The 20,795-nt window shown below is 43.2% G+C and overlaps 11 protein-coding genes across 11 annotated transcripts; 6 read left to right on the top strand and 5 right to left on the bottom strand.

Annotated features, from left to right (window-relative positions):
* Window positions 1-15: 15 nt before the first annotated feature.
* WALSEDRAFT_59975 (ARM repeat-containing protein) lies at window positions 16-1,925 on the bottom strand. Its single transcript, XM_006957461.1, has 5 exons — window positions 1,912-1,925; window positions 1,847-1,868; window positions 1,623-1,798; window positions 1,383-1,571; window positions 16-1,333 (listed from the first exon to the last, which is right to left on the bottom strand). Exons 2-5 carry the CDS (start codon window positions 1,863-1,865, stop codon window positions 104-106), a joined length of 1,614 nt encoding a protein of 537 aa, XP_006957523.1. The 5' UTR covers window positions 1,866-1,868; window positions 1,912-1,925; the 3' UTR covers window positions 16-103.
* Window positions 1,926-2,099: 174 nt separating this feature from the next.
* On the bottom strand, window positions 2,100-3,844 carry WALSEDRAFT_59974 (Allantoicase). The gene is made up of 3 exons (XM_006957460.1): window positions 3,697-3,844; window positions 3,563-3,651; window positions 2,100-3,513 (listed from the first exon to the last, which is right to left on the bottom strand). The coding sequence occupies exons 1-3, from the start codon at window positions 3,835-3,837 to the stop codon at window positions 2,121-2,123; spliced, it is 1,623 nt and encodes a 540-aa protein (XP_006957522.1). The 5' UTR covers window positions 3,838-3,844; the 3' UTR covers window positions 2,100-2,120.
* A 166-nt stretch (window positions 3,845-4,010) lies between these two features.
* On the top strand, window positions 4,011-4,887 carry WALSEDRAFT_36975 (peptidase C12, ubiquitin carboxyl-terminal hydrolase 1; the record flags this gene model as incomplete). The annotated part of the gene is made up of 3 exons (XM_006957459.1): window positions 4,011-4,642; window positions 4,692-4,716; window positions 4,759-4,887. The coding sequence occupies 3 exons, from the start codon at window positions 4,011-4,013 to the stop codon at window positions 4,852-4,854; spliced, it is 753 nt and encodes a 250-aa protein (XP_006957521.1). The 3' UTR covers window positions 4,855-4,887.
* WALSEDRAFT_54045 (ubiquinone/menaquinone) lies at window positions 4,855-5,862 on the bottom strand. The gene is made up of 2 exons (XM_006957458.1): window positions 5,711-5,862; window positions 4,855-5,665 (listed from the first exon to the last, which is right to left on the bottom strand). The coding sequence occupies exons 1-2, from the start codon at window positions 5,856-5,858 to the stop codon at window positions 4,884-4,886; spliced, it is 930 nt and encodes a 309-aa protein (XP_006957520.1). The 5' UTR covers window positions 5,859-5,862; the 3' UTR covers window positions 4,855-4,883.
* A 10-nt stretch (window positions 5,863-5,872) lies between these two features.
* Window positions 5,873-8,496, top strand: WALSEDRAFT_44603 (Cullin-domain-containing protein). The gene is made up of 4 exons (XM_006957457.1): window positions 5,873-6,019; window positions 6,066-6,123; window positions 6,170-8,266; window positions 8,317-8,496. The coding sequence occupies exons 1-4, from the start codon at window positions 5,901-5,903 to the stop codon at window positions 8,395-8,397; spliced, it is 2,355 nt and encodes a 784-aa protein (XP_006957519.1). The 5' UTR covers window positions 5,873-5,900; the 3' UTR covers window positions 8,398-8,496.
* Window positions 8,497-8,604: 108 nt separating this feature from the next.
* WALSEDRAFT_63463 (hypothetical protein) lies at window positions 8,605-10,514 on the top strand (the record flags this gene model as incomplete). The annotated part of the gene is made up of 13 exons (XM_006957456.1): window positions 8,605-8,738; window positions 8,784-8,816; window positions 8,861-8,892; window positions 8,937-9,028; window positions 9,076-9,145; window positions 9,295-9,548; window positions 9,592-9,612; window positions 9,660-9,770; window positions 9,813-9,870; window positions 9,921-10,053; window positions 10,097-10,325; window positions 10,368-10,423; window positions 10,469-10,514. 13 exons carry the CDS (start codon window positions 8,605-8,607, stop codon window positions 10,512-10,514), a joined length of 1,269 nt encoding a protein of 422 aa, XP_006957518.1.
* WALSEDRAFT_59972 (glycoside hydrolase) lies at window positions 8,800-13,421 on the top strand. The gene is made up of 10 exons (XM_006957455.1): window positions 8,800-9,548; window positions 9,592-9,612; window positions 9,660-9,770; window positions 9,813-9,870; window positions 9,921-10,053; window positions 10,097-10,325; window positions 10,368-10,423; window positions 10,469-11,210; window positions 11,256-11,549; window positions 11,596-13,421. Exons 8-10 carry the CDS (start codon window positions 10,909-10,911, stop codon window positions 13,370-13,372), a joined length of 2,373 nt encoding a protein of 790 aa, XP_006957517.1. The 5' UTR covers window positions 8,800-9,548; window positions 9,592-9,612; window positions 9,660-9,770; window positions 9,813-9,870; window positions 9,921-10,053; window positions 10,097-10,325; window positions 10,368-10,423; window positions 10,469-10,908; the 3' UTR covers window positions 13,373-13,421.
* On the bottom strand, window positions 13,375-14,384 carry WALSEDRAFT_59971 (NAD(P)-binding protein). Its single transcript, XM_006957454.1, has 3 exons — window positions 14,338-14,384; window positions 14,055-14,294; window positions 13,375-14,006 (listed from the first exon to the last, which is right to left on the bottom strand). The coding sequence occupies exons 1-3, from the start codon at window positions 14,363-14,365 to the stop codon at window positions 13,420-13,422; spliced, it is 855 nt and encodes a 284-aa protein (XP_006957516.1). The 5' UTR covers window positions 14,366-14,384; the 3' UTR covers window positions 13,375-13,419.
* A 29-nt stretch (window positions 14,385-14,413) lies between these two features.
* Window positions 14,414-16,268, bottom strand: WALSEDRAFT_59970 (hypothetical protein). The gene is made up of 4 exons (XM_006957453.1): window positions 15,571-16,268; window positions 15,225-15,524; window positions 14,964-15,176; window positions 14,414-14,915 (listed from the first exon to the last, which is right to left on the bottom strand). The coding sequence occupies exons 1-4, from the start codon at window positions 16,222-16,224 to the stop codon at window positions 14,493-14,495; spliced, it is 1,590 nt and encodes a 529-aa protein (XP_006957515.1). The 5' UTR covers window positions 16,225-16,268; the 3' UTR covers window positions 14,414-14,492.
* A 117-nt stretch (window positions 16,269-16,385) lies between these two features.
* Window positions 16,386-17,530, top strand: WALSEDRAFT_44591 (S-adenosylmethionine decarboxylase). Its single transcript, XM_006957452.1, has 2 exons — window positions 16,386-17,391; window positions 17,439-17,530. The coding sequence occupies exons 1-2, from the start codon at window positions 16,503-16,505 to the stop codon at window positions 17,465-17,467; spliced, it is 918 nt and encodes a 305-aa protein (XP_006957514.1). The 5' UTR covers window positions 16,386-16,502; the 3' UTR covers window positions 17,468-17,530.
* A 4-nt stretch (window positions 17,531-17,534) lies between these two features.
* Window positions 17,535-20,755, top strand: WALSEDRAFT_56933 (hypothetical protein; the record flags this gene model as incomplete). The annotated part of the gene is made up of 3 exons (XM_006957451.1): window positions 17,535-17,919; window positions 17,963-20,301; window positions 20,350-20,755. 3 exons carry the CDS (start codon window positions 17,535-17,537, stop codon window positions 20,689-20,691), a joined length of 3,066 nt encoding a protein of 1,021 aa, XP_006957513.1. The 3' UTR covers window positions 20,692-20,755.
* Between the last annotated feature and the right edge of the window lie 40 nt (window positions 20,756-20,795).

The raw sequence follows: 20,795 nt of genomic DNA, 5'->3' as shown, positions 1-20,795 counted from the left end.
TACGAAACGTAAAAGTAAACCGAAAAAACAAAAAAGGTCGTATAGAATTAAAAATTATATAATCATGCATACATTTCTCTCTTTTCTTGATGATATTGCGATTTTAAGCATTACCACCAAAGTTGAAACCACCCATTGGTGCGGAAGGTTGTACGTTAAAGGCGTAGCTACCTTGAGCATCAACTTGTGGGCCAGATGTACCTGACATACCAGTTGCTGCGACATCTTCATCGTCATCTTCAGGGAAGTACTTGTCCATTAAGAAGAAACACTTCTTGTAAATATCTAAATTCTCGTGATGTTGAAGGTTGTGGATCGTAACCATACCACCAGCTTCTTCAACGAATTGAGCATATTGGTTAATGCTACCTGGACCGTTTGATTCTCTGTCAAGTTCACCAACCTTGAGAACGTTCTCTAATCCGTCGAGAGCAACTTGGATAATCTTGTTGTCCATACTCTTGAGTAAATCACAAAGTGGTTTGATGCATCCTTGTTGAACTAAGTAACGAATTTGTGAAGGTTCTTGCAAACCGCCTGAAGTTGCGTTTGAAATTGCCCAACAAGCTTCCTTCTTTGTTTTGAAATCGGCATGTTGGAGGATATTCAAGAGTGGTGGGATGATATTTGCGTCAATAACTGATTGGATTTGGTGTGGTGAGCCTGCGGTAACGTTCGATATCGTCCAGCAAGCCTCCTTTCTTATACCATCCTTTGGTGAGCTGAGTAAGGAGAGTAATGCTGGTAAAGCGCCAGAAGCAATAACGACTTGGGTTTGTAAATCATCACCTGTAACAATGTTACCGACTGAACGCAATGCAGGTGTTTGTACAGCTGTGCTGTTATGCATAAGCAAATCAACGAGTCTTCTGCAGACGCCTGATTCGATAACGGCTTGAATCTTGTCATTTGAGCCGTCAGAAAGGTATGAAATTGCCCAACAAGCGTCAATCAAAACTTCATCATCCATTGAGTAGATCAACTTTGTGAGGACAGTAAGGGCTGGGCTGATAAGTTCCCAGTCAGGTTGTGGGTTCTTGCCTCTGCAGAAGTTTGAAAGTGTCCATGTAGCGTTTCTCAACATAGACAACTTGTGGTTTTCACCTAACAAACCGAGAAGTGGAGGGAGAGCTTGTTGTTGCAAAACGTAGTCACGACACTTTGGTGAGTCACCCGCAATGTTACCAAGGGCCCAAACAGCCTGCTCCTTGACATCTAAAACAGGAGAAGACAAAAGCTGGATAAAGTGTGGAACGGCACCAGCTTGGATGACAACTTGGGTGTGTTGAGAAGTGCCGGAGGCAATGTTAGTGAGTGCCCAGGCAGCTTCAAACTGTGTGTGCCTGTGAGTGTGTGAATTACCACTTATAAAAAAAACTCACCTGGATCATTCCGTGTGGTGAAGACAAGAATTCGACAAAACGTGGAACGACGTTGCATTCGATGACCTTCTCAATTGGTGGGTTACGCTCCTTGGAAAGCAACTTTCTGAATCTTTGGGTAGACTCCAACTGTGCTTGATAGTCGTCGCTGAAGACGTTTTGTATCATGATAGGGAGCTCCTCAGCCAACTGGGTTTTATAAGCTAACGTCTCTGGGTGTTTCCACTTGAAATGACCCACCTTTGTGTCTATTTCAGTAGCGACAGATTCGTCATCAGAATCTGGACCATCTGTGATATTGAAATTACGTCTCTTAGCGACGCTTTCTTCTCTCTTTTGTCTACGAATTTCAACTTGCTGTTCCTCCCTGCGTCTTCTCAGTTCATCCTGGCGGAATGCACCTTTGTTCTTGTATGCTGAGGGGTATTTAGATCAAAAGCGTGATTTTTATCTATTCTACACACCTGCACGTCTATCTTCCATTGTCTGCTTCTTTTAGCATTTTTTATTTTCTGACATCCAAACTCACCAGTTGAGGAATTTGAAGGAAGAGCTCGCAAGAAGCCAGAAAGCCAGACGCGTGTTGAAAAAAATTTGACACGAGTAGTTCTACGAATAATATTACATTCATTCATTTTTTAACGATCTACTCCTCTGACTTATCTCAACGGCTTGTCCGCTCGCTTTCCTACTCTACGCACGGACATTAGAAGGTAGCGAAGAAATATATTTATTCATCTACAAAATGATCTTATAATGTAAATTATCCAATTTGACCTCCTCACAGTCGATATTCTCGCCAGATTCATAAACAAGACATCCAAAATCAGTCGCCTTCTCGAGCGCGATCATTGGATGATGCCATACACCTGGTTTATAAGTGATCCCTTGGTTACTGGTAGCTGTGAAGGCCCTCAATGTTTCCATATTGGGTTTATCATCACTGCCATTTTGCGCAACGATCACGACATAGCGGCTTCCACCATCACCCATCGGAATAAACGATTGTGTCGTATATTTGTGTCTTTCGAGCATCTCAACAGTGAAACCAACGGATGTGTCCACCGGATCGCACTTGTAAACGCAGAAATTCATATTTGCTGGCGTACCTTCTGGATAGCTGTTTGTGAGGGGCGACAGATTGCAAAACTTAGTGGCTGTACCATTGTTCACTCGCTTTGTTTGGATAGTTGGTGGTGTTGAGCTCTTGTCTTGGTAAGATTGCACAACATGGCCATATTCGACGAACGCGCTGCTAGTGAGCGGCAAAATAGGGAGCGCTTTCGTGGGCGTATCGACAACGGCATTTTTAGTGCCACTAGAGTTGCTACTCTTTGCATCCACCGAAGCTGGTAATGCGCGACTACCGACTAGTCTCACCCTTTTCAAGCCTCCATCGGGGAAGATAGTAATCCTAACGTGTGTAACGAGTAACTCCGCCTGGCTTGTCTGGAAATAGTGCTGGGCATGCGGTCCCACAGAGACTTGAGATGGTAGAAGCTGAGTCCAACCTTGTGTGTCATACTCAGTTGGGGGACCCTCAGGCGCGTAGATGCCCTCTACGGCGACTCTTGCTGGGAAATTGCCCTTGAAATGACAAGTGTCTATCTCGGCATATTGTATATATCCTGCTGCACCGAGCTGAACAATCACGTAGTCTTTATGTCCAGCTTGTCGACTCCGCTTGGTCTCCCATCCGTCACCCATATTGTGGCCACGTCCTGGTAAAATCAGGTTAGCACCTTTGCCGAAATGTTGATCTGATGTGAAAGTAACGCGTCCACCAACAAATACAGATGCAAGATCGCAGGTTGCGGTGAGATCCGATGGCCACACAGCGGTTGGTTCTCCATATGCTCTGAAACGGGCTATTCCACCATCTGGAATCATGCGTAGTTGCAAATGCGTGATTGGTTCTGTCCATTCGAATTCAAATGCGTGCTGCTGGCTCGGGCCGAGTGGAACGACTGGTAGGAGTTCGAACCAGCGAGCGTCATTTTGTTTTACATCCTCATTTGGAGCGAAAGTAGCGTATACAGATGCGTATGGTGCTTCATTCCCGTTGAAATGCGTCGTGTCTATGTCTATAATTTTTATTTTGGCTGATGGAGCACCCAATTGGATTATAGCCCTTGAGTGTATGTTAGTCGTCTATAACTGTTATATAGGGAGTGACCTACCAATCGTATGTTGGATTGTGCCTTCTACTCTCCCATCCATCGTACAGTGCGCCATTTGGACCGAATTGACCCTTCTTGCTTGCGGCTGGCTGGTATGTGTTAGAATATGGTCAAGATAGCAATTATAGACTTACCTCTGGTTTGATTAAATCTTTGACTGGACTGAAAAAGTCATCTGAGACGTCAGAAACGAAACTGTTGAGGCTCTCTGAGGTGACTTCAATTAAATTCTTCTCTGTGATGCTCTCTGGATGGATTTTTGTATAGTCTGTCATCGTCGTTTACTTCCAACTTTCTGTTCCTGTGACGGCTCTTATCATGATAAAGACTACGATAACGGCGATCCGTAAGCGAATATGCGGGTGGCCATATATTTGATGTGCATAGAGGAAATACAAAAACAATATAGAAAATACGAAGTAATAAACTAACTTAGACCACTACTGTCATGGCTACACTCAATATCGACTCCGCGAACGAAATAAAAGCAGAATCCGAGAACTGGGTACCGCTCGAGGCTAATGCAGACGTATTCAATGACTGGGCACATAAGCTTGGATTAGCAGAATGCGAACAATTCGTCGACGTGTTTGGCTTAGACGATGATTTACTCTCTATGGTACCACAGCCTGTTAAAGCTTTGTTGCTCCTCTTTCCAGTATCAAAGAACTACGAAAATGAACGTCACGCTCAGGCAGCAGATATAGCCCGTAATGGACAGGCTGAACTCGACAATACTCTCGTATTTTTCCCTCAGAAAGTACCAAATGCTTGTGGTACGATGGCGTTATTGCACGCAATGGCTAACAGTCCGGTTACTGTCGCCCCTGGATCAGATTTGGCGAGATTGTTCGAGAATGCTGCAAATCAAAACAGTGAAGAGCGTGCACAGGCTGTCGTAGATGCATCGTTTTTGCGTACGGCTCACGCATCGTCTGCACAAGCTGGTCAGACTGAGGCACCGAACGCTAATGATGACGTCGATTTGCATTTCGTCACTTTCGTACTAGCACCAGCTGCTGTTAGTGAGGGTACACGTCTCATTGAACTCGATGGACGCAAAGTCAGCCCGATTGACCAGTAAGTGTGTCTCAATTTGGATGAACTTCTCTAATGATATTCTCTTCAGTGGTTCTAGCCAAGATCTATTAAAGGTATGTTATTTTACTATTTATAGCCTTCTAACATTCCTTTAGGATGCATCTGCAGTCGTCAAAGAGAAATTCATGAAGCACGACCCTGGTAATATCAATTTCGCTCTCATTGCACTTACAACACAAGAAGACTACTAACGAAGATCAAACAATGCATTATTTTTTACTCATACAACCGGTTTGACACCCTTCCATACACTCGCAACACCATATGTCAAATCTCTATATCCACGCTTGTTTGGTATGAGGAAGCCCGCATCACGCATCATGTTTGCGAAGGTAACTTGATCTGGGAATCTCTCTATAGACTCGACGAGGTATTGGTATGACTCCCTGTCGCCTGCTACGAGGTGTCCCATGGCTGGAATGACGTTGAATGAATAAATAGAATAGAGATTTGAGAGCAATGGTTGGTTTACTTTGCCGAATTCCAATACGGCGAAAACCCCGCCCGGTTTGAGAACACGGTAGGCCTCTTCTATAACTCTATCAATGTGTGTGCAGTTCCTGATACCGAATGCCATCGTGTAGAGGTCAACTGTATTACTTTCGACCTCACTGAGCTGTTCAGCATTTGCTTGCTTGAAATCTATCTGGTCTGTGTTGAAATACATTGATTTACGTGCACGTTTTTCGCCCTCAGACAACATTTCTGCGTTGACATCCATAACGGTAACCTTTATAGATCTATCAGCGTGTACATCCTTCGCGTGGTCGAGTATACGGTGTGCTATGTCGCCTGTGCCGCCAGCCATGTCTATACAGTTAAGACCTGTGCCTCCAAATTTACGTGCGTATTCTTCACTTACGCCAGCTTCTTGAGGTGACTTAGTAGAGCGTGGATTGAGTAATTTCACGAAATCGTCCTTCCAGAGCCTGTGAATACCTAAGGACATAACGTCGTTCATGATATCGTACGCTGGAGCTACGGAGCTGAAAACAGAGCCAACTAAATGACATGTCAGCAGGATGATAAGGGCTTATACACACCTACCTAATCCCTCCTTTAGATCCTCATCTACGCTTTTAAAGCCGAAATGCGTCTTCTTTGAGTCGCTAGAGTGTAGTCTGTGTGGTGTGTGTATAGGGGATATACTACACACGCGCTTATTCAATGTATTCCTACTCAAATATCTCAGCATTTCGTCGTTTGGGTGAGAGATATTCCTTGAACTCAAACGACGATGTCCTCATGGTCGAGCAAGCCGGTAAATAAAAATGAACAGATCGCGGTACCACCAGCAAATGATCTAAAATCTACTTGGGCGTTTTTAGAGGAGGGTATTGATCATATAATGACGAGGTCCGTAAACAGCAGCTATTCAGAATCTAATACTGATTTTAATTAGGCTACGCGATGGAATGACGTATTCTAAGTATATGAGTTTGTACACAACTTCCTACAATGTCGGTATACGCACATTACATCTTATGACATCTCACACCCTCACAGTACTGTACTAGCTCAAGAATGCACATTGGTACCGAACCACTCGGTACAGGCAGAACAGCGGGCGCTAATCTCATGGGTTCAGATTTGTACTCCAATCTGATAAAGTACCTCACCAGCCATCTGAAGATTGTAAAGGAGAACTCAGATAGTCTCTACGATTTACAGCTATTACAATACTACGCAGCCGAATGGGATAGGTTCACGACAGCTGCATCCTACGTGGATCGTCTGTTTAGCTACCTCAACAAACACTGGGTTAAACGCGAGAAAGATGAGGGACGCAAGAACGTATATAACGTTTATACGCTAGCTTTGGTACAATGGAGGTCCTCCTTCTTCTTGCCAATACAGGATCAACATTCAAAGCTCGTTTCTGCACTCTTAAAACAAATCGAGAGACAGAGGAATGGTGAAACAGTTGAAACTACTCTCATTAAAAAAGTTGTCGAGTCTTTAGTCTCACTTGGTCTCGATGAAGGTGACAGCAGCAAGCAGAATCTGGATATCTACCAACTCCATTTCGAATCTCCATTCATTCACGCGACTGAAATATACTACAAAGCAGAATCTGAAGCATTCGTAGCAGCCAATAGTGTCACAGATTATCTTAAAAAATGTGAAGAACGCCTAGCTGAAGAAGAGGCACGCGTTGACGTATACCTCCACGCAAGTTCAAGGAAGAGGCTCATCTCAGCATGTGAAAATGCACTTGTTTCCGACCATATGGAGATCATGAAGGATGAATTTGTCAACTTGTTGGAATACGACAAGGAAGACGACCTCAATCGCATCTACACACTCCTCGCACGTGTCGATGCTTTGGAATTCCTCCGTAAAAAATTCGAAGAGCACGTCAAGCGTACTGGTTTGGCTGCAATCGAAAAGGTCTACGGTAATGCTGTAGAAGCAAAGAAGGATGCACCAGTCAAAAAAGAAAAGGAGGCTGAAAAGGGTGACCTGGAACCAAAGGCATACGTTGACGCCCTCCTTGAAGTCCACAAGAAGTGCTCATTGACTGTCAAGAATGCTTTCAAGTCTGAGTCCGGTTTCTCAGCAGCTCTTGATAAAGCATGTAGAGAGATTGTCAACAGAAATGCAGCAACAGGAACATCAACCACAAAATCGCCTGAACTTATCGCAAAACACGCCGACTCATTGCTCAAGAAGGGTAACAAGCAAACTGAAGAAGCAGAACTCGAGGATGCACTCGATCAAGTTATGACGTTATTTAAATACATTGAGGATAAGGACGTTTTCCAGAAGTTCTACACAAAGATGCTTGCAAAACGTCTTGTCAGCGGTACATCAGCATCCGATGACGGTGAATCCTCAATGATTGGAAAACTCAAAGATGCCTGTGGATTCGAATACACGAACAAACTTCAAAGAATGTTCACAGATATATCAATCTCCAAAGAACTTACAAACTCATTCAATGAACGCATGTCACAAACTCACGATGCATCAGAGTTGGATGTAGACTTTGACATTAAGGTCTTGGCAACCAACTTCTGGCCAATGAACCCACAAAACACTCCATTCAACATTCCTTCAGAATTACAAGCAACTTTCGAAAGATTTAATCAGTATTACAACAGTCAACACTCTGGACGTAAGCTCATGTGGCTTTACAACACATCAAAGAATGAACTCAAAACTACACATTTGAACCAGCCTTACATATTCCTTTGCTCTACATTCCAATTATCAATCCTTGTCCAATACAACGAACACGACAGCTTGAGATATGATGAGCTTAAGGCTGCGACGAACTTGAACGACGCACTCCTCAAGCAAACTTTAGCCACTCTCGTCAAATCGAAGGTCCTGCTCCAAGATGAGGATACTTATGATCTCAATTTCAACTTCAAATCTAAAAAGATTAGGGTACAACTCAATCAGCCAATCAAGGCAGACGTCAAGCAGGAATCAAATGATGTCCTTAAGACCGTCGATGAGGACCGCAAATTTGAAATCCAGGCTGCTGTAGTAAGAATCATGAAGGCCAGAAAGACGCTCAAATACCAAAACCTCATACAGGAGGTCATTACGATCGTTCAGTCAAGATTCTCGCCAAAGGTTTCTGACATTAAGAAGGTGAGGTGGAAAATGTTTTTCAACTATGACAATCTAACGATTATTTGCAGGCAATTGAAGCACTCCTTGAGAAAGACTACCTTGAGCGGAATCTCGATGCTGGTAGGGACGTCTTCAATTACGTCGCATAGATTTCTTCTCACGATTTTCTGCATCTCATTTGACAAACGTTTTACGTATAAATTGTACTCGAAATATTTTAAAATTAATTGCATTTCAAATATCCTAAAGGTCAAAATTTTCCTCTCCCTTTGCCTCCAATCGAGAGTTTCTTGGCTTTTTTTCTCGTGTTTCAACTCGCTCAACGAAGAGTCAATTATAAAATAAGCAGACTAGGTATGTATTCAAACTACGACAACACAAACAACGAGCGCCACACCCTATCGGGTTCCGATAGCGATTTGGTAGGAAACAAACGTCAGCTTCTTGATAAAAACATTATACCATCTACTGTTCTAGGAAATATTGACCCGTAGGCCAATGACGTAGATTTGCTATTCTCTCTTAGCGCTTCTAGACCAATCAATAAGTTTGATATCGCAATAGCCTGGTAGGTTACCCTATTCCATGACATACATAATAACAGGCTATCAGGCTCACTGATAGCTATATACCCTGTGAAGAGGGTACGTTCTAGTTGATATTCCGTCAGACTGTAACACCAATGTAGCCTCTGTACCACGCCAGCGAATGTTTCAATCGTACCATGACTACTGCGAATCCAATAGCCTCGAATCATTGTCCAGCAGGTCTTTTGGAAAGGTGGGGTCGCTTTGTCTTGCTATCATAAGAGCTTTACACCTTTATAGCTCGTCATTAAGCAATTTCCAGGATTAAAAATCAAGAGAATTGGTAAACGCGAGATCAGCACTTACCATTGTAGGCATAATGCTGCATACTCGACATCGGCTTATATGTAGATTGTGGAATTACCTTCAAGACACGCGTAGAAAAGGATAGAGTGGAGAATCATGATGAACGCAGAAATACGCATCTTCCTGACATACCGGTTGAGTCAACAATACCAGGGGATCCGCAACAAAGTAATGATATCTTCATAAACATGGATACATCTGCATGTCAACCACCAAGACTTCAAGAAACCTCAACTGAATACCTTTTGTGGCTCCACGCGTCACATTGTGCGACAGTAGTTCATTGCTTAGGCCGCTGGCAGTTTGATGTTGTTGAGGATGAGCTGAGGGAGTTTTGGTTGATGGAGCGTGCACATCTAAATTGCAACAGCTTTCATAATACCCAGCATTTCAATTTATTTTTATTGGTGAGATTTTTTTTACCAAAATGCATTGTTAAACCCAAATTAGGCTGAAGTGCAGGCGTACCAGGTAGTTGGATTCCGTCCTCCGATAATCGGTCTAATAATAATAAAAAGGATGCCGTAGCAGCTTTGCAAATGCAACTTTGTGATGCTTTATCTCCAGACAGAGTGTCCATGGTGGTTACATTCGTCGAGAGACTTGAGCGCATGCATAGAAATACAAACGTGGGTACTTGGCTGCAAAGTAATGCGGCTAACACACATTAGTGCTATATCGACGAGCTTAGAGGATGTTTGGGATACTTTATTCACCTGATGACCAGATGTGAGTGTTGTGTCTGATAAAGCCTCCGATTTCCATTAAACATCTAATAGACGCCGAATTAGCAAAGATAACCAGGCTTATTGACACTAATCTCTCTGAAGTAGCGATCATATCTGCAATGTATGCTACATGGTCCACTTCGCTGAACTTTGACTCAATAGTGAAACGCTGCATCACGCTTTAGTAGGTGCCACATCGATCATATCTCTCACTACTAATATAAAAGCAACTGTAACGATGCTGTCCTGTTCTCTGCTTTATGTGGCTTCGCTGAAGTGCTTAAGAACCTGAACACAAATCCGACAAGAAAGTTAATCACATTTGCAGATATCCTAGTCGACACTATACCCCTTAACTCCAAGTATAATTTGTCAAGATCATCTGCTTCACTGATACAATGTTATAGTACTTTGCATATATGCTCTAACGTCAGTAGCAAAATTTTAACTGATCTTGTGGGTAGACTAAAGATTAGGAGGTACCTTTAACATACATAGATGCTCAAGAATGACATTAACTTGACGAATTTTTTTCTTCTGAAAGCTTGGTTCGAGTGAGTGTCACGAGTCGCGTTTGGCTGACTAACTTAAACTCTCAGCGATTATGTCGGACTAACGACTTTGAGGAATATGACAATCTTATAGGAATTATAGCGTATACTATACTTCAATTCCATCCATGCATCGTACTCTATTGTCTTTGGGTTGATCACTATAAACATAAACAATTAAGCGCGTCACGGAAGTTGATTCCGTAGATCTTATTTTGATAAGCGGTCAGGATGATCTAATATGCATGCAGGTTAAAACAATAAACGCCCATAACATCTAAGAGTTCTAATCACATTACCTCCGGGTCATGTGACTTATACTCAACCTCCTCCTTAACTAGGAAAGCGGTAATTTCTCTCCGAGGTACAAAGGTACGGATAAGGCTAAAGTGTTGAGGTCACATTTGTCTTAATGGGGTCAGGTGTGATAATATGTACCCAACCAATATAAATCCACTTTGAGTCTCTCTTGTTTCTTTACAATAGAAATGAAATTTACAACGCTACTTACACTAGCTGTCGGACTGACAGTAGTCAATTCTCGCGTCGTCAGTCGTCAGGAAGACGAAATCGATGCATCAAACACTAGAGAAAACAATGATCCAAATGTCTACCCACCGCCATTAGCAAATGGTGGTAAAGCATGGGCAGATGCTTTTAAACAAGCAGAAGAGATTGTTTCACAAATGAGCATAGAAGAGAAGGCTGCTTTGATTACTTCTCAAGAAGGTAGATGTGTCGGTACATCTGCCGGTGCTGAGCGTTTAGGAATTCCACAATTGTGTATGATGTGAGTGTTCTTATATTTATGAGTAGCATTCTAATATGGTGCAAGGGATGGTCCAACCGGTCCAAGACCGATTAAGGGTATCTCCCAATTCCCTGTTGGTCAAGCAGCAGCAGCTACCTGGGATAGAGACCTTATCTACCAGCGTTCTAAACGCATGGGTCAGGAGTTCTTTGACCAAGGAATTCATATCGCACTGGCTCCTGTATCAGCTGGTCCAATTGGTAGATCACCACTTGGTGGTAGAAACTGGGAGGGATCATATCCAGATCCTTATGCTAATGGTGTTTATTCATACCTTTCCGTTCTTGGTCTCCAAGATAGTCATGTCGCCGCTACAACGTAGGTGAAAATTCTCATTTATTATCATCGACTGACGTATTCGTAGTAAGCATTGGATCGGCTATGAGCAAGAAACCTTCAGACATCCTTACAACACATCTCAGCAAGACGATGTCTTCCCAGTACTTGAACAAGAACCAATTTCATCGAACATCGATGATGTCACCACACATGAAGTTTATATGGCACCATTTGCTGAAGCTATTAGAGCAGGTTCAGCACATATCATGTGTTCATACAACGATGTGAATGGTACACACGCATGTAACAATGCTTACACACAAAATCACCTTCTCAAGACAGAGCTTAACTTCCAAGGTGCTGTCGTTAGTGATTGGGGTGGAGTACACCACGATATTGAGTCAGCTACTAATGGTCTCGATTTCTCTGCTCCGGGTGTTGGTTTCAACGGTACCATGGGTCACTTCTGGGGCGGCCTTGCTGACCTTGTAAAGGACGGTTCTGTTCCAGAAGAGAGGGTAACCGATGCAGCAATTAGATTACTCACTCCATACTACTGGCTTGGTCAAGATTCCGAGAATACACCACCTGAAATTGTTTTCAACGGTAACAAATACAATCTCAAGGATGAAAACGGATACAGAAATGTCAGACAAGCAGATACAGCTGATCTTATTCGTGAAATTGGCACAGAGTCTGTAACTTTACTGAAGAACACAGGTGGTTTACCACTCAACAAGCCAGAACGCCTTGTCGCTTTAGGATCTGATCTTGCAAGCAACGCGCTTGGTCCAGATGGCTGTGGTGATGATGGTACTGAATGTCCAATGGGCAATTTCAATGGAACATTGACCATGGGTGGTGGATCAGGATACACTATACCGCCATATATTACAACTCCATTAGAGGCACTCAAGCAACGCACTCAAGCTGATGGAACTGAATTTTCATACGCTCTCAAGAATGACGACACTACTATCCAGAAAATCGTACCAAGATCTGACGCTACTCTTGTCTTTGTTAATAATTGGGCAAAAGAGGAAGCGGATAGACATGATATTAACATCGTAGAAGAACAAGCTAGCTTGATTGATGCTGCTGTTAACAGCTCTTCTAACGTTATCCTTGTCTTACATACTCCTGGTGTAGTTGATATTGAAAAATGGGTCAACAATGAGAATGTCACCGCTATCGTTGAATCCTACTACCCTGGTCAAGAGACCGGTAGCTCGGTTGTACCAGTATTGTTTGGTGATGTCTCACCATCAGGTAAATTACCATTCACATGGGGTAAATCACTCGATGACTACCCACCAAACACCGTTGTCAGCGATGCTGTCAAAGAACCACAAGCAGACTTCACTGAGGGTCTCTTGATTGACTACAAATGGTTCGACAAGCACAACATCGAACCACGTTATGAATTTGGTTTCGGTTTGTCATACACCACATTCGGATTCTCAGACATCTCAGTTGAGGATACTTACAAGAAGGATGATAAGGAGATTCAAGCTACGAATGAACCATTCGAGGGATTCGGAGAGGGTAAGAGCTTGTACGATGTCGTCAAGGCTGTTACAGCAACTGTAAGCAACACTGGTGATGTCGAGGGATCAGAAGTTGCCCAACTCTACGTTTCCTTCCCAGGAGAAGGACAACCACCCCGTCAATTACGCGGTTTCGAGAAAGTCAAGAAGCTCAAGAGTGGAGAAAGTCAGCAAGTCACCTTTGACCTCCGTCTCAAGGATCTTAGCGTATGGGACACCAACAAGCAGATGTGGGTTCTCCCATCAGGTGAATACACCTTCTTCGTTGGTAGCAGCTCACGCGATCTTCCACTTCACGCAACCAGCACTCAATAGATGCGGGATGCTTTATTGTAGTAATGTAACAAATAGATTTAGACTACTTATGCCTTTGGATCTGATTCAGCTGCGAATGGCCTCCATTCACTGAAAATATCTGAAGTTTGCTTGAATTTTGAGACTGAAGTTTCTACACTATCAGTACCAATTGGCAACCTGAGGGGAATGTCCTTGTTAGCTGCAAAACCTTCTTTGAGGAGAGCATCAGCTATGAGTTTTGCACCAATAGCTGCGTCACCAGCTTTAGAAAGAGTTTCAACCATCCTAGTCATTGATTGTTGCCTAAGTGAATCGTATTGTCCAATTTGAGTTTGTGCTTTTTGGACATTACTGATGAAATCTGTCTTGAACATACCTGGTTCGATTATTGATACTCTTATTGGTAAATCAGATCCTCTAATTTCGCCATCAAGGCCTTCAAAAAAGCCTTCTAACGCGAATTTACTTGATGAATATGCGCTTATCAAAGGTAAAGCAGTGATACCGACTGCCGAACTGATAGCACAGATTACGCTTTCGGTCTGTGTGCTTCTAAAATATGGCAAAAATGCCTTTGTTAATTTAACAGGACCGAATACGTTGGTGTCGAACTGCTTTCTGATTTCCTCATCTGTGAGTTCCTCGAAACATCCTAATCTAGATTAGGGGGCTTTTATAGTGAGAAGTAACAAAGACCCACCAGCTTGGGAATAACCAGCATTGTTTACTAATACATCGACTCTACCAAAGAAGTTTATTGCTTCCTTTACTTTCTTCTCGATAATGTCTGGGGAATCAGTTACATCCAATTGTTGCACTTTAATATTGTCCCCATTAGACAGATCGTTTATCTTACTAATAGTTCTAGCTGTTGCAATAACCTTATGGCCACGTTTTGCAAGCTCATTGGTGAGGAATCTACCGAAACCGGATGATGAACCTGTTTCTGTTATTTTCAAACAAACAAGACCAAAAAAGCTCACCTGTAATATAAAATACTTTTTGAGACATTATTATTAATGATTGTTGAGAGTGATGACGAAATTAATTTAGCAAAAGCGCGAATTATATTTATACATTATAAGAGTACACTAACTGAACAACATATACAGAGATTAATTATATTAGGTTCCATTATTTAAGCAAAAGGTCCCCTACCTATTGCAGGTTTTGCAGCTGCAGACTTGGATTTAACAGGTGAGAGTATATCAGGCAAACCGAATACGCCATTATCAGCGCCGGACTTTTGTGGCATAGCAGGATCACCACCGAAGATATTAAGTTTCTTTTTGCTTTTCTTTGGTGGTTCTTCTCTTTCTCTCTCTCTTTCTCTAGGAGCGCGTTTGCTCTCCTTACTGGATGCATCCTTGGTTGGACGCTTCGCTTTTGGAGGCTCAATCTCCTCGTCATCGGTCTCCGACCTGCGTTTCTTTCTTTGGGCAAGTTTGGACGACTTTGATGGTCGCTCTTCTTCGATATCGTCATCTGATTCAATTATACTTGACTTTGTTGGCTTCTTAGATAACTTAGGTCTGACTGGTTCGTCGTCACTGTCGTCCTTCTAGAAATGTGAAAGTTAGGGGCATTCGGTTCAAGGCTCTTCACTTACCCTTCTAGTAGCTTCTTGCAATTGCTGCTCGAGCTTCTTCACTTTCCTTTCCGCCCTGTCTGCTCTCTCGCGTTCTTCATCAGCAGTGCTAGTGTCTTCCTTGAGTAGTTTGATTTCCTTCTCAGCACGCATGCGAGACTTTTCAGCTTCCTTGAGATCAGCGAGGATGGTAGCAGCTTTGTCCTTCTGCTTGTTGAGTTGCTTTTGAAGTGTCTAGAAGGTGTTATTAGGGTGCTCTTATGAACTCAACAGCTCACTTACTCTAACATCTAAACCCTCGTTTAGTTCTTCGATTTTATCTCTAACACGCCTATCGATGGAATTTTCAAGATGTCTCAAATCATCTTTCAACCGATCACACTCATTCTCTGCAGATTTCAACTTCCTCTCAAGTGATCTATCTGATTTTGAGGATTTAGCCTCCTTTTGAGCTTTCTCGAGGGATCTTCTGAGGTCAGAGATAGTTGCATCTGCTTGCTCGAGTTCGGCTTGATCTTCTTTCGCGGTTTCGAGCTTGTCTTTGAGGGTGTCGACGTCTGTTTCTAGGGAGTCTATCTTAGCCTATGGGGAGTTAGAGAGGGTATTTCTGAATTGCCACCGTACCCACCTGATAACGTTGGATCTTCCTATCTAGGTCCTTTCTATTCGATTGGTCTTTCAAGGTCACAATCTTTTCTTCATAGGCTGCAGCATCTTTTTTACGCTTCTCTTCTAGTATTTTGAAATCTTTCTTATGTTTATCGAGTTCTTTTTTGTGTGATGTTTCAATTTCAGAAATTTTAGCTTCCAAACTAGAGACATTATCCTTTAGACTATCTAGTTGGTCCAATGTGTTGTCTAATTCCTCCTCTGTGGCTAGGTATCGTCTTTCGATTTCCTCTCTATTGGCTGTCTGTATAGCCAATTCATTCTTCCACTTTCCTAATGTGGTCTTATGTAAATCGCGTTGTTTATTAATATGAGCAATCATAGCATCTGATTCTAATTTCCTAGCATTTCTCTCTTCATTCAAGGTATTCTCAAGTAGGAGTTGCAAATCAAACTTGGACTGTGTTAACTCTTTATTACGAGTAGAGAGCATATTAACTTGTCTCTTGAGATATTCAACGTCTTCATTTGTAGTAGGAGTGATGTCTCTCTCAACAGGAAGGCTTTCTAACTGATTGTCTGGCTGGATATCTCTCAAGTGATCGTCTACTTCTTGATCAAAACTACCGTCTCTCTTGAATTGCAACTTTGGTGGCGTCCTTGCCAAACCCATTTTTGTTTTTTTAACCGCGAGTTGATAAAAGAAGCGCGTTAGAGTAGACGCGATAGTTGTGTGACGAGAAAAAATATATTCTAAAAAAATTTGGTTATGTCATACCTTTAATGACAAAAAATATAATTATTAATGAAAATGATACAAATGATCAGAATGGTCCATTTGAAGGTCCGGAGAAATTGTTAGAAATCTGGTTCGCTAGCCATCCAGATTCTATTCCCGGCGAAGGTCCTAAGAAGGGTTTGCGTTTGGTCGATAGGAAAACTTGGGAGACGATGTTAGATTTGGTGAACTGTCAGGTTTTGTCCGTTATCAATGGTCAATCAAACGATGCATACCTTCTCTCAGAATCCAGTCTATTCATCGCACCACACAGATTAATCTTGAAAACTTGCGGTACAACTACCCTCTTGTTAGGGTTAGAGAGAATCTTAGAAATCGCTAGAGAAGTCGCTCATTTAGACCATGTTGAACAGGTTTTCTACTCCCGTAAGACCTTCATGTTCCCAGAGCGTCAGAGAGGTCCACACAGGGACTGGCATCAGGAGGTCGATGTTCTCAACAAATACTTTGACAACGGTTCAGCTTACACCGTCGGTAAGATGAACGGTGATCATTGGTTGCTTTACATGTCATCAAAAGAGGAAGCGATCAAGCCGCCGCCTGATAGCTCCCCTGATACAACTTTAGAGATTTTGATGACACAGTTACATCCAGAAAGCTGTAAAGATTTCTACTCAGTCGATGGTGAATCTGGTCACTTAGCAGGTCAGAAATTATCTGATAAGCTCGGCATTTCTAAACTCTTCCCGGATATTTCATTAGACGCATTCTTATTCCAGCCGTGTGGATACTCTAGCAACGCTACTTGGACTGATGGAGATAACAACGATCGCTACTTCACCATTCACGTCACACCGGAAGACGGTATATCCTATGCCTCATTCGAAACAAACGCTAGTTATAAAAACAGCGCTCAATTGAGAGATTTAGTTCAACGCGTTGTAAAAATATTCAACCCTGGTAAACTCTCATCAACGTTGTTTGTCGGAACAAATGACGAGGAAGAATTAGACTTTAGACCATCAAACGAGTTCAGCAATCGTTTATTAGATAATTACAAACGTACGGATAGAATAAATTATGAGTTCTCTGGATATGAACGTGAGTGAAGTTTTTCTTCAAAGTTTATCAAGCTAACAAAATAATAGTCGCATACGCTTGCTATCAACGGCGATAAATAGATATTTTTAATTTCAAAAACTTGTAGCATTATTTTTATTGCATCATTCTTACTCTCAACCACAATGGATAAATCCAAAAGATTCTCCCTAATGGCACCTAAGACACCCTCCGATGATGGCTCGTTTCATCACAGAAGAGTAGCCTCTGCTGACGCTGAGCCAAACGGCAGCTTTGGCAGTACACTCGATAGAGACTCCAGGAATGCCCCATCTGGAGAGCTACAGCCTCTATTATCTCTAGTCAGCGCACACTCTAAGAAAACCTACTTCTCAGGCTACTTAGCAGCAAGAACCGTTAGGTTGGAGAACGGTAAACCAACCAAACCGGGCGATAGCAGATCAGAGCTCCAGGGCGTCTTCGTTAAGTTAATAGGAACAGTACTAAACGTCTGGGTTAGAAGAGATATGGAAGCTGCGGCTGCACAGGGTTCTGCCGTACCACCGAAATGTGAGTTTATCCACCGTCCAAGGCGTAACCTGACCGTATTTAGATATCAACATCGCGGATGGCTATGCAGAAATTATCGGCAGCATACTCGTATCTGTGCCACCCCCAGAATATCAGCGTACCGTGGATCACGTCTTCTCGCTCAATTATGCAGGCTTAAATAAACAGGAGTATGTTGCGCCTGATCAGAAAACACTAAACGCATGTGTACACGCTATAAGGCTTGCATCATGGGAGAAAAAGCGCCTCGAAGAACTCTACACTGGACATTTACTCCGCATCCTACAAAAGTCAAATCTCCCAGGTAACTCCGGTAGACAGCCATTCATAGAACCACGTTCACCGTTAGTTAAGGGTAAATTAGAAGGCTGGGTCAAAGTACGTTTCGTCGGCACAGCAAAATGGCAGAAACTCTTCCTGGTTCTCACGAATTACCGCCCATCAGAACGAAAAAGGTCTTTCTTCGGTGGTAACAGTAGCTCCAACATAGTGAACACAATGTCATCCAACTCTTCACTTGCTTCACATACTTCCTTCCCTACACCGCCGCAGCCTGCTGCGATTGCATCATTCTATTCTCAAAAAAATCCTAAGTCTAGTACTAAACCAGTCTACACGCTCACACTCGCGACTCAAGCTTTCGCAATATTCCCCGAACGTGTTGAACTTATTGGACATAGTGGATTGCTCAAAGTCGAAGGTATTTTACAGAATACATCTGATGATAGTGCTATTGCATCAATAGCAGGATTGAGGGAAGATGGATGGTGTCTCATTATGCCGGAATTAGACGAGAAAACACCAGCTACATCCGCATGGGCTGAGATGCTCAAATGGCTGGTTGGAATACATGATGCTTTCGGATTATATGGCCGCCCGAGGGCATACAGTTGGGATCCACGTGACCCAAAGTCACTCTTCTTTAGTTACCCAATCGGACCTCAGAAGCACAAGCTATTCTTGGATGCTGAGTTGGCTCAGACTACAGACGTCAATGAGACCCGCTCGTGGGCTATCAGAGCGAACCTCTTGGGTATTCTCAGAGAGAGAATGTTACCACCATCTACCCAAGCCCGTTTGAAATCGTCATCTTCTCGACCATCAAGCACGACGTTGAGCTCCGTAGGTAGCCGAGATGGTATGAGCAGGGGTATGACAGGTTCTAATGGAAGTCTCAATGGCGGTCTCAGTGCTAGTCTCAGTGGCAGGCCTCTATCTCTCCAACCTGGTGCGCCATCTCAGTTGCCCCTTCGCCAACCACCTAGTATCTCGTCATCGATCAATAGATCGCCTTTGCTTGGAAGTAGGAATCCAAGTGGTATAAGCAATCTCAGCAATAACTATCTCCCTGAGACCACCGAAGAAACCGGCGCAGAAAATGACGCTTCTAACAACAGCAACTTTAGCTCACCAAGCTTACCACCCATTAATGAGGCACACAAGCAACCTGGATCAAGTAATGACCGCACACCAACACCAAATGAACCTGTAAAAGAGACTGGTTCAACATCTCCAGAGCACGTTGCATCAGACATGGTATACAATTCCACAAATGACGGATCAACAATCAATAAACAAGGCTACTTCGATAATCCTCCTATATATTCTAGCCAGCCGCTCGAGACACCAAGCGATGTACGGTCGAGTCCACCGGTAAGCACCATCAATACCCCTGGCAGCTTCGCTACCGGTAGTGTTGAAGAGCAGACTGCGAGAGCTGCTCAGGAACTCCGACAAAAGCTCTCCCTGGGCAATGCCCAAATACAGGAGAGATCGAACAGATCATCGAGGTACGAAGATGAACATATCGTACCATATCCAGATACACCCCAATCTGAGAACGTGGAAGGTGGCTCTGTTGCGTCCAAGTATTCACAGAATACTTATAACGAGACGTCTGAAGAGGGTCCAAGTGAGGCTTATACTGAAGCCCTCGGTGCTCACCCGGAGGTAGATGTAGACGATGAGAGGACACCTCATGTTCCTGTCAGGCAGCCACCTACATCCAAACGAGCTAGTATGCAACCTATCAGTCCAGCTGAGTCTAATCAAACCAGAAGTATGCAACCCATCAGTCCAGCGGAATCTAATCCAGCTAGGAGAAGTATACAGCCGGTCAGTCCAGCTGAAACTAACTCAGTTAGAAATAGCATGCCGCCAATTAGCCCACTTGATGCACATCCTACAAGGGATAGCATGTCCCAAGTCTCCAGATCCCCAGGTAGCCCTTACCAACAAGGATACCAGTCACCACCACGGATATCTTCACCGCCTATGCCACCGATACAGGGTATGCCGGGAATGCCTCCAATGCAACCTATGCCAGGTATGCCTCCTATGCCGGGTATGCCACCAATCGATCCTAATGTAATGGGTAACCAAGTAGGTCTCTCTTTGTCTTAAAGGATTAAAACCTAACAACATAACCAGGCTGCTTTCTTCCAGGCTATGATGGCAGCTCAGCAGGCCTTCCAGCAAGCTATGTGGCAATACAGTCAAAATCCGCAGGGAATGCAGGGACCACCACCTATGCAAGCTATGCCAGGTGTACCAAGCATGCCAGGCAATCCACCAAATGTGCATAACGTTCACCAACAGCAGCGCAATCAAAACATTCCTAACCCAACATCACCATCACAGTACTCCCAGATGTCGCCAAATTCAGCATACTCCCAAATGTCACCAGTTGGTCAGACTAGTCCCCAATTTCCTACACAACCTTCTTATCAGAGTTTTTACGCCCAACAGAGTCCTCGTAACGATGATATTTAAATTAGTTTCAAAACTGGAGATACTTTACAAAATTCGTAATATATTGTAAGAAAACAACATTGCCCCCTTTTAATAACTTTTTATGATATTACATTATGTTTATT

This window comes from Wallemia mellicola (assembly GCF_000263375.1).
Source record: "Wallemia mellicola CBS 633.66 unplaced genomic scaffold WALSEscaffold_6, whole genome shotgun sequence".
Taxonomy (NCBI): Eukaryota; Fungi; Basidiomycota; class Wallemiomycetes; order Wallemiales; family Wallemiaceae; genus Wallemia; species Wallemia mellicola.
This window is presented reverse-complemented; position numbering and strand designations above follow the sequence as displayed.

Bases quoted from the DNA above. Each gene is read 5' to 3' on its own strand.
- WALSEDRAFT_59975 (XM_006957461.1), bottom strand. The intron at 1,572-1,622 runs GTGGGTCATTTC...TATAAAACCCAG, and splicing joins CTACTGAAATAGACACAAAG to TTGGCTGAGGAGCTCCCTAT. The intron at 1,334-1,382 runs GTGAGTTTTTTT...AGGCACACACAG, and splicing joins CACCACACGGAATGATCCAG to TTTGAAGCTGCCTGGGCACT.
- WALSEDRAFT_59974 (XM_006957460.1), bottom strand. From the start codon at position 3,837: ATGACAGACTATACAAAAATCCATCCAGAGAGCATCACAGAGAAGAAT. The intron at 3,652-3,696 runs GTAAGTCTATAA...AACACATACCAG, and splicing joins AAGATTTAATCAAACCAGAG to CCAGCCGCAAGCAAGAAGGG. The intron at 3,514-3,562 runs GTAGGTCACTCC...CATACACTCAAG, and splicing joins CACAATCCAACATACGATTG to GGCTATAATCCAATTGGGTG.
- WALSEDRAFT_54045 (XM_006957458.1), bottom strand. From the start codon at position 5,858: ATGCTGAGATATTTGAGTAGGAATACATTGAATAAGCGCGTGTGTAGT. The intron at 5,666-5,710 runs GTAGGTGTGTAT...CATGTCATTTAG, and splicing joins GGATCTAAAGGAGGGATTAG to TTGGCTCTGTTTTCAGCTCC.
- WALSEDRAFT_44603 (XM_006957457.1), top strand. From the start codon at position 5,901: ATGTCCTCATGGTCGAGCAAGCCGGTAAATAAAAATGAACAGATCGCG. The intron at 6,020-6,065 runs GTCCGTAAACAG...GATTTTAATTAG, and splicing joins ATTGATCATATAATGACGAG to GCTACGCGATGGAATGACGT. The intron at 8,267-8,316 runs GTGAGGTGGAAA...GATTATTTGCAG, and splicing joins AGGTTTCTGACATTAAGAAG to GCAATTGAAGCACTCCTTGA.
- WALSEDRAFT_59972 (XM_006957455.1), top strand. From the start codon at position 10,909: ATGAAATTTACAACGCTACTTACACTAGCTGTCGGACTGACAGTAGTC. The intron at 11,211-11,255 runs GTGAGTGTTCTT...ATATGGTGCAAG, and splicing joins ATTCCACAATTGTGTATGAT to GGATGGTCCAACCGGTCCAA. The intron at 11,550-11,595 runs GTAGGTGAAAAT...ACGTATTCGTAG, and splicing joins AGTCATGTCGCCGCTACAAC to TAAGCATTGGATCGGCTATG.
- WALSEDRAFT_59971 (XM_006957454.1), bottom strand. From the start codon at position 14,365: ATGTCTCAAAAAGTATTTTATATTACAG. The intron at 14,295-14,337 runs GTGAGCTTTTTT...TAACAGAAACAG, and splicing joins AAAAGTATTTTATATTACAG to GTTCATCATCCGGTTTCGGT. The intron at 14,007-14,054 runs GTGGGTCTTTGT...AATCTAGATTAG, and splicing joins TGCTGGTTATTCCCAAGCTG to GATGTTTCGAGGAACTCACA.
- WALSEDRAFT_59970 (XM_006957453.1), bottom strand. From the start codon at position 16,224: ATGGGTTTGGCAAGGACGCCACCAAAGTTGCAATTCAAGAGAGACGGT. The intron at 15,525-15,570 runs GTGGGTACGGTG...AACTCCCCATAG, and splicing joins GGAAGATCCAACGTTATCAG to GCTAAGATAGACTCCCTAGA. The intron at 14,916-14,963 runs GTAAGTGAAGAG...TCACATTTCTAG, and splicing joins TGCAAGAAGCTACTAGAAGG to AAGGACGACAGTGACGACGA.
- WALSEDRAFT_44591 (XM_006957452.1), top strand. From the start codon at position 16,503: ATGTTAGATTTGGTGAACTGTCAGGTTTTGTCCGTTATCAATGGTCAA. The intron at 17,392-17,438 runs GTGAGTGAAGTT...ACAAAATAATAG, and splicing joins TGAGTTCTCTGGATATGAAC to TCGCATACGCTTGCTATCAA.